The following is a 9,062-nucleotide window of genomic DNA, read 5'->3' on the forward strand; positions in this document are numbered from 1 at the left end:
GACGTCAACATTTCTTGAATATTAAGTCTTTATTTGCATATCTAATTTAATATGCATGCCTGAGACAAGAAGTACAATCTTTTCATTAATGTCAGAAATCAATGACATTAAATCATATAAAATTCTCCAGTGTAGTTCATACACTATAAAACATTAAAACCAGACCCAAAAAATCATACACATATTTAGAGGATTTGCATTATAAACAACAAACAGTTGATATATTTTTTAAATTAAGACACTCATTGCATTTTCTAATGCATATGTTTGGGTTAGAGAGTCGATTATTGCATGTAGTTCCTTCTCATTTAGTTCCCTGAGATCCTTTAGTAAAATCTTCAACATGTGACATCACACATCGAGACGTCCCCCTATATAAAACACACTATTAATGTTCTGCCCATCACTAGCAATGATCTCATTTCTTCCCTTTTGCGGAAGGTATCATGGGTAACAGGTGTCTGCTCAGGTCAGACTGCTCGACAACAGCCACGAACAATCCAGTGATGGGAACCATGAGCTCATTTTACACCTCCAACGTTCACTCTCAGTCTATATAAACTCCAGACCCTCATATTTGACATCTCCAATTTTAGTTTCGGGCAGCAGGACTCGTCCGTCCAGTGTGAAGGCGGTGATGTAGGTGGCGATCCGGCCCGCGTCCTCCTCTGATTTCAGCGCTACTATAATCTGATCATCTGTGTCCGGGATGAATTTAAAGGAGGAAAATCCGAGGGTGAGATTTAAAGGGCCGACGCGGGACACGGAGATCTGACTGAAGTCAGATGAGCATCTCAGCAGGAGGTTCGTGCCGCGGCGCTCGTCCGCCGTCTCATCGTAACGTTCGGAACTCGCGCGCCTTGGGAGAAAGAACCAGCGCTGCAGACGCTCGCTCCAGGCGGCCGATTCGTGGATAAGATAACCTGAGACGAAAAACGAGAAAAAAATGTTTAATCATGTCAATGTACGTGCCAAAAATCTAAATGACCAATCAGCAAACAGCTAACTCCCGAGGCTCCTCCCACAGAAACACACTCACCCGGCGGGTTGAGTCCAGCTGCGGTTTTGAGCGCGTTATAATGCGGCACCCAATTCTCATGTTCCACGTCTCCATGGAAACCGATCAACTTCACCCACTCGGGATTATTGTTGACGAACTCGCCGGTGATGGTCGTCCATTCCTTCCCAAGCCCACCGACATACAGATGCTCGTCTTTCACAGCCATCCACTCCGCTTTAAAACCTGAAAAGAAATAAAATCAAAATGAGCACTAAAGCAAAAGTTTAAATACTGAGACATTTGTTTTGGTCGATCACAAAGCTGGGAATGCATTGTTTGGATCACATAAAATAATCAGATGGAACTACATCAAAATTAAACGAATACTGAAACAAAAACAAATAATATTTATATTGCAATGTAAAAAATACATAAATCACGAAAGCACATAACAAAATGGCAAGAAAAACACAATAATTAGTAAAGAGGTTGTTGATCCAGTTTGTGTATTTAATACCTTTAGAAACGCTGCCATCTCCGTCAGACAGTATGACCCACGGCACGGCCCGATCCCCGTCTATACGGTACACCACACCCGTCCGGTCATCTACACTGTACAGGTGACCGTTAAAAGTCACCAGCTCGGACAGCTCCATGCCCCGCCCCTTCTCTGACAGATGACTTTCCAGGACCACCTTGTCTGCGTCCCACTCCACAGATACCCTGTCCCCGCTGTCAGACACCAGCAGGTGTCCTCGCTTCAGGTAACTGAACCACGTGTTGTTCTTCTTGCTCTGTGAGTTTGTGTCCAGATCGGCGATCACTGCGATCCGGTAGCGGATCCCGTTACTCGTGTGTTCCGGGGGACTGAGTGGATACGTGTCATTATAGCCAGACCCCCCGGATTCTGCGGCTGCTACGCCGCGGGACACCTCCCGACCGGCTCTGCTGCCCGAGCTGTAGTCACCGGCGTCTGTAAGTGTTTGGTGCAGGTAAAAGAGCAGACCCAGGGTCAGCAGGGTCACCACTGTAATGGCCCGCCATCTGAAGCGGAAGCGGGGGTCAGTGCCCGTGGTGCCGATGGAGGAGAACATGGAGACGCCGTGAACGGGGTCCTGTATGGAGGAGTCACGGCTCGCTGTTGATACAGAAATCATGTGGATTTAAAAATCATCTCACATTCATCTTGGAAGGACGGTGCCATGGTGTCCACACCAAAAAGGCACCACATACTGAGAAACACAGAGCTCCACCCAATACAATGAACTCCCATCTCAGACAGCACACAACAATGAATGATGATTACAAACTCACACCTTCACATATGGGCCCGTATTCTAAAAGCTTCTTAGAATCCTCTCAGAAATCTCTTCACTTAGCTTAAAAATAAAAGTATGTATACATTTACTTTCATCCGTTTGGCAGACGCTTTTATCTATAGTGACTTATATTGCATTATACATTAGTTTCTGACTATGTGCAATCCCCTGGGATTCGAGCCCATGACCTTGGCGTTGCTAGCACCTGCTGTAACCACTGAGCTACAGGAAAGGTACGAGTCCATGACCGTGAGATCCGCGTATAGACGGCCGGCGCGAGACTCTGAGCCACATGAGAATCGGATGAGTGAATATAGTTTAGAGTAAAGAAGGAAAATCAAACATGTAGCCAAATTTCACGATTATAATCAAACATAATAATCAAAATACAATTAATATCATTCAACAAGGTTTTCCTTATATCTTTTGGAGTCAAATGAGATTACCCAATGTTAAAATAATGTTAAAAATAACAACCCAGAGTGCCGGAAAGACAGAACGGGCGCATGCCTTCGCCACTTGGACTCTGCCATTGGGCCAGTGGGTGGTTCTTCTTCTTTTCATATTTTTCACCACCTTACAATCTGATGATATACAAAAATACAGAATGAAAAGTCTCTGTGGGGATCTGCGTTGCATGCCAAAATACTTTGCTCAGAAATGACAAAGTTACCAACAGCAATGTGAAAGACTTGGAGAATGCGAAGACAAAAGTCAGGCTTATTCCATCAAATATTCATTTTTAAACTGACGATGTCAAAACATTTGATCGTTTTTCTTCTTTTGACCTGCTTGTTAGATCTGGTGACCTCGATTGACACCGGCTCAAGAGTTGATCTGATATCTGCTTCATCTCTTCTTGTCCAAGAACCCTTACAGCATCCAAACGCTTCTAACGTGACACTTAAATAATTCTGCAACCTGCAGTGAAGAATCTCTTCAAGGAATCTGGACACGTAGCCATTTTACCTACCAATATAAACGCCCGTTTCATGTAAAGACTATATTAGTGGTACTGTACAATAAACAAAAACTAATAAAACACACCGACACCAGAGCCCTCAGAGATCCCCGTGATAGACTCAACACGAGCCGTATGACTCATTACAACACGCTTCATTACACACATCTGCATTCATGATCACAAAAACACACAACACAGACGTCTTTATGTAACAGCTGCTTCTTCACATGATCTCACGTATATCTTTGTCCTGGTCACTTCATAAACAGCGGATCACTAGATGAAATAATGATTTAGTTTGCAGATAAACATTATTGCCCGTATTGGCAAGCCGTCCGCCTCGCTCTTTTGCTGCTGAGTCTGTTCTGCTTTTATTATTGTTTTGTACTTTCCGATATATATCCACTCTGTTGGTATATGATCGCCAAACCCTTGTTGACCTTAGGGCTTGGTCAGAGACCCTGCTGCCAGCTGATCACCCACTGTTCAACGAACAAACATCGGTGCTGGCGGACATCCCCGTTCACCTGCGCCGTATGCCTACAGTCTATCCTCGGAGGGACCGCGACCAAGAGTCTCGCTCAAACGGAGCAAATGGATCATACGGATTTGAACACCGATGTTGGCTATCGTGCCCACCATCCTTGAGAAAGCGTTTTAGAAGACGTGGGAAACGTGCCGGCATGATTGCCCGACTCAAAGCTTACCTGAGAGCCTCTTCGTTGGCTAAATCGTGCTCCGGATTTTCGCCCGCGGCCTGGTCCGTATGCAGCCGATGGATCCGTCCTGTCTTTCCGGAGCCATCGCAAATGCTTGCTCCAGTGAATGGACACGCTACCATAATCCAACTAAAAGCTGTTAAATCGCTGGGAAAGATTACTCGCATCCAGCCTCTTCACCCCAGCTCCGTTTTGCCCGTCCGGTCTGACGCCTTTCCTGTCGCATCGCGGCTACGTCATCAGAGTGCTGCCTCCATGGAAAGATTTATCACTGTCAACATCGCGAGATTACGGCACGCGGCACATGATGGAAGGCGTGGAGTGGATCTTACCCTGCTCCGCCCCATCCAGAGGTTTTCTGACCATAAATCTCACATTAAAACTGAACTTTTTAATGTCCAGTCCCTGTCAAACAAATCTAGTCTGATACATGATCATATTCTTGAGAAAGATATTGACATGATGTGCCTCACTGAGACCTGGCACAAACCTGAGGTTTTTTCATCATTAAATGAAGCCTGCCCCCCTGGATATAGTTACCTGCACAGGGCACGCTGCACTGGTCGAGGTGGTGGCCTGGCGGTAATTTACCGCAACACTCTCAAGCTTTCTCCTCTGACTCTACCTGATGTGTCCTCTTTTGAATATCTGGCTTTTAAATCAAAACCCCCCTCCAAGATAAATGCTGTACTGATCTACCGGCCGCCCAAAACTCATCCTTCCTTTATCACAGAGTTTCATGATCTCCTCACCTCCTTTTGCTCTTCATCCTCCAATAACATTATACTTGGCGACATGAACATTCACATTGAAGATTCCTCCTCCCCCTTGGCAGCTGAATTTTTAAATGTATTGGACTGTCTAAATCTCAAACAGCATGTTGATACTCCTACTCACACCAGGGGGCGCACTCTAGATCTGGTTATCTCTGACTCTCCTTCCATCAAAAATTTGTTGGTATATGACCTGGGCGTTTCCGATCACAGCATCATCTCCATGGACGTCTCCTGCCCGTCCCCCCTCCCTAAGCCAGAACGTGATATCCATTTTCGAAATATAAAAAACATCAACCCTGTCGTTTTGTACTCTGATATAAAACTGCTGGCCTCAGTCAACCATCCATCAGTCAATACATCAGTTGAACACTATAATATTTCTCTTCAGTGCCTCCTTGATACACATGCCCCCCTTAAAACAAGAACTGTGTCTTTCTCTCGTTCTACCCCCTGGTTCACGGCCGAACTAAGAAAGATGAAGGCTGGTGGCCGTGCCATTGAGAGGCGTGTCAAATCATCAGGCCTGGTGGTACACAAGCTGGCATACAAACAACACCAGAAGGCCTATGCAGCGGCTCTAAAACAAGCTCGGTCCATCTACTACTCCAACATTATCAATAACAGTCCGGGAAATTCCAAACAGCTTTTTTCCACCATAAATCAACTCCTAAACCCCAAAAATCAAACCTATTCTGAACCCACAGCAGAAAAATGCAACAGTTTTCTTCAATTTTTCAGAGATAGGATAAACCTCATACGGTCTCAGCTTTCAGGTTCGCCAGATCCATCTCCACCATCTGTTTCCTCACAACCTCCTCTTTTCAGCACTTTCACTGCAGTCACACAAATCGAAGTTCAGGATCTCATCAAAAAGATAAAGCCTTCCACCTCTCCCCTGGACCCTTTCCCTACAGCACTCATCAAATCTAACCTGTCGGCTATTAGTCCTCTCATCACACAAATTATAAATCAGTCGTTAAACTCTGGTCTTGTTCCACCCCCACTCAAAACTGCCGTTATCAAACCTCTTTTGAAGAAACACAACCTTGACCCAGAATGCCTCTCCAACTACCGGCCCATCTCACATCTTCCATTTCTCTCCAAGGTGCTTGAAAAAGCTGTTGCTGCTCAGCTACAGGAACATCTACAACGTAATTTACTATTTGAAACATTCCAATCTGGTTTTCGTCCTGCCCATAGTTCAGAGACAGCACTGTTGAGGGTTATCAATGACCTCCTTATTTCTGCAGATTCTGGATCCTCCTCTATACTCATCCTACTCGACCTTTCTGCAGCCTTTGACACCGTCGACCACCACATCCTTCTAAACCGCCTCCACACTGACATTGGTTTACGTCACTCTGCACTGGACTGGTTCACTTCCTACCTCACTGACAGGACAGAATATGTCAGCCTGGGATCTGCCAGGTCCCAAACAGCTCCTGTCACTTGTGGTGTCCCCCAAGGATCTATCCTGGGACCCCTGCTTTTTATTCTGTACATGCTGCCACTGGGTCGTGTCATCAGCCGACACGGCATCTCCTTTCACTGTTATGCTGACGACACTCAGTTATACCTGCAAACCGATTCATGCTCCACCCCGGCTCTTTCACCATCACTGGCCACCCCATCATCAGCTGCTCCCTCTTCACCATCATCTTTTACCCTCTCAAACTGCCTGGAGGAGATTAGGGCTTGGATGAGTCAAAATTTCCTCCAGCTTAACACTTCCAAAACTGAAGCCATACAAATCGGCACCCCTCATCAGGTCCAGTCATCCCTCATAACCACTATCTCTTTCTCCGGTCAAGACATCCCCCTCTCAACTACTGTCACCAACCTCGGTGTGAAGCTGGACCCACAACTGACCTTTGTAAATCACATCAATTATCTGTACAAAACCTGCTTTTTTCATATCAGAAACATTTCAAAACTACGCCCCTTCCTGAGTTTTTCTGACGCAGAAAAACTCATCCACGCACTAATCTCCTCCAGACTGGACTACTGTAACAGCCTGCTCATTGGTATCCCAAATAAACACCTTCAGAAACTTCAATTCATTCAGAACTGTGCTGCCCGAACTCTGATGAAAATTCGCAAATACGAACACATCACTCCCATTTTTCAGAACCTTCATTGGCTCCCCATAACCTCAAGAATTCAATACAAGATTGCCCTCATCACCCACCATTGCATCTACAACAACGCCCCGAAATACCTCAAAGACCTCATTAGCCCGCACTCATCTACCCATAACCTCCGGTCCCAAAGCACAAACCTCCTCCATCAGCCGCGCTCAAGACTCCGCACCATGGGAGATCGAGCTTTCTCCGTGACTGCCCCTCGTATCTGGAACTCCCTCCCTGAACATCTGAGAAAACCACAGTCTGTGGACAGTTTTAAAAAACAGCTAAAAACTGTTCTGTTCAGGCAGGCGTTCATAAGTTGTTCGTAGCCTTTCCGAATCTTAAATTTGTTCTCCACTGCTCATTTTAACTGTTTTTTCTTTTTCTGTTTGCATTTTATTGCCTATAAATGTTTTCTGTTGTTTTCTAAAATCTATGTGTTTTGATATGGCTTCTGTAGCACTTTGAGATTTTATTATGAAAAGTGCTCTACAAATAAAATTTATTATTATTATTATTATCCCTAGAGAATCGTTCTTTGAGCTCGTACACTCCTCCACAGTAACACACACACCCTTCCATTATAAACAGAAGAAAAGAGTCGCTCACCTCGTCTTCTCTCCCTCATGTCTCACGTGTTTCTCTTTCTGATGTGAGTTTTAATGTAAAGCTTCTCTGTGTGTCAGCGTCTCATGAGATCATTGAACCTCGCAACGGTGACACAACAAAACGACTCAAGAGAGCGAACCCTTACCTACATGAAGCCACGGATGGTTCTGTGTCAGAGGTCACAGGTGAACATGTTCTCTGTGAAAGTCTGTGATTCTGATGCGTGAAGGCTCATTGTGTAATTGTGTGTTTGTTAATCCGAGGTTGAGTCTCAGCGGCTCGTGATGATTTGTTTGAATGGAAATAAACACCAGTGAGCGTGAACACGCAGTTCTTCTGTTCAAACTCACTATAGGACAGAGGTGAACTCTCAAATCCTTTATCTTTAATTCAATCATTAACAAACAACACACAAACACATCAGACACGCATGTACATACAAATAAACACACATGAACTATAAACGTAAGTGGGCCCGTATTCTTAAAGCAGAAATCTCTTAAATTAGCTTAAAAACCTCTATGAAGGAGTCTTAGCTTGAAAGTGATTCACATCCAATCTGAAAGGGAGCTGACTGACAGTCTTTTAGAGAAACGTCTAAAGTCTTTTTAGGGGAAGAATGTTTGTAAAAGTCGAAATCGTCAGATTGAAATCACACACTTTTCCTGTTCTACCAAAGACACGTCCACACACACGTCCACACACACACACACACACATATATATATATGGCTTTCCTGTATCTCAGTGTTAAGAGCATTACTTTAACAACGCAAGGTTGTGTGTTGGATCCCAGGGGATTGCACATACCTGTGTATAAATGTATATTTGAAAAACTCCATAATTTTCCAAAAATCATGTTTTTAATTGTGTTAGTTAGCTGTATTTTTGTTTTGTTATTACGGCTTAAATCAAAACGAACCAACTGCAGTTTGATTGATATTAATTAGAACATAGAATAAAAACAAAACTCCTTTTGGAACCAAACTCTTCATTTATTCTTTCTTTTCAAATGTCATATTTAAAGTCTCCAAGAAATCAAACAGGAACATGTTTAATGTTTTACACAGTGTTGCAGTGATTATTATATATGATTTATCTGTGCACACCACTATCCTTATTTAATTCATTTGCACTTGAATTATTTTATCAAAAACATGAGGCTCCTCCTCCTCTCAACAACAACGCTTCACCACATGATGTCAGCAACAAAAAAGGGGTGGGGCTATACTATCCAATGGCCAGACATCTTAAGCCCTCCCCTCAGGCACTCCTTTTAACAATCCAATCACAAAGGGAAGGGCAAAATAAAGCTCCACCCTACATTTATTTCTAATTTCAGAAGCTCCAGAAAAGTACTAAAGACATGGTTACATCTGCTCATAGTGCCTCAGTTTAATCTTCTGAAGCGATGAGAATGCTCTGTGTGCGAAAAACAAACCAAAATACAAAATTTAATGGACATATTCTCCTCTTGTCAGTGTATGGAGTGCGTTCACAAGAGCACTTCCTCTCTTCCTCTCTAATACTCATGCGTCAACGTGCTCTCA

General features: G+C 44.0%; 1 protein-coding gene across 5 annotated transcripts; it reads right to left on the bottom strand.

The window, feature by feature from the left end:
- Positions 1 to 19: 19 nt before the first annotated feature.
- cant1b (calcium activated nucleotidase 1b) lies at positions 20 to 7,855 on the bottom strand. Of its 5 annotated transcripts, none has more exons than XM_079482933.1 (4): positions 7,659 to 7,855; positions 1,518 to 2,138; positions 1,040 to 1,243; positions 20 to 923 (listed from the first exon to the last, which is right to left on the bottom strand). In XM_079482933.1, the coding sequence occupies exons 2-4, from the start codon at positions 2,092 to 2,094 to the stop codon at positions 553 to 555; spliced, it is 1,152 nt and encodes a 383-aa protein (XP_079339059.1). In that variant the 5' UTR covers positions 2,095 to 2,138; positions 7,659 to 7,855; the 3' UTR covers positions 20 to 552. The 5 variants fall into 5 exon arrangements, with proteins under 5 accessions (XP_079339059.1, XP_079339061.1, XP_079339058.1 ...); XM_079482935.1 differs by having other exon boundaries at positions 7,663 to 7,828; XM_079482932.1 differs by having other exon boundaries at positions 7,514 to 7,664.
- Between the last annotated feature and the right edge of the window lie 1,207 nt (positions 7,856 to 9,062).

The sequence above is a fragment of the Barbatula barbatula genome (assembly GCF_947034865.1).
Source record: "Barbatula barbatula genome assembly, chromosome: 20".
NCBI classification, from domain to species: Eukaryota; Metazoa; Chordata; class Actinopteri; order Cypriniformes; family Nemacheilidae; genus Barbatula; species Barbatula barbatula.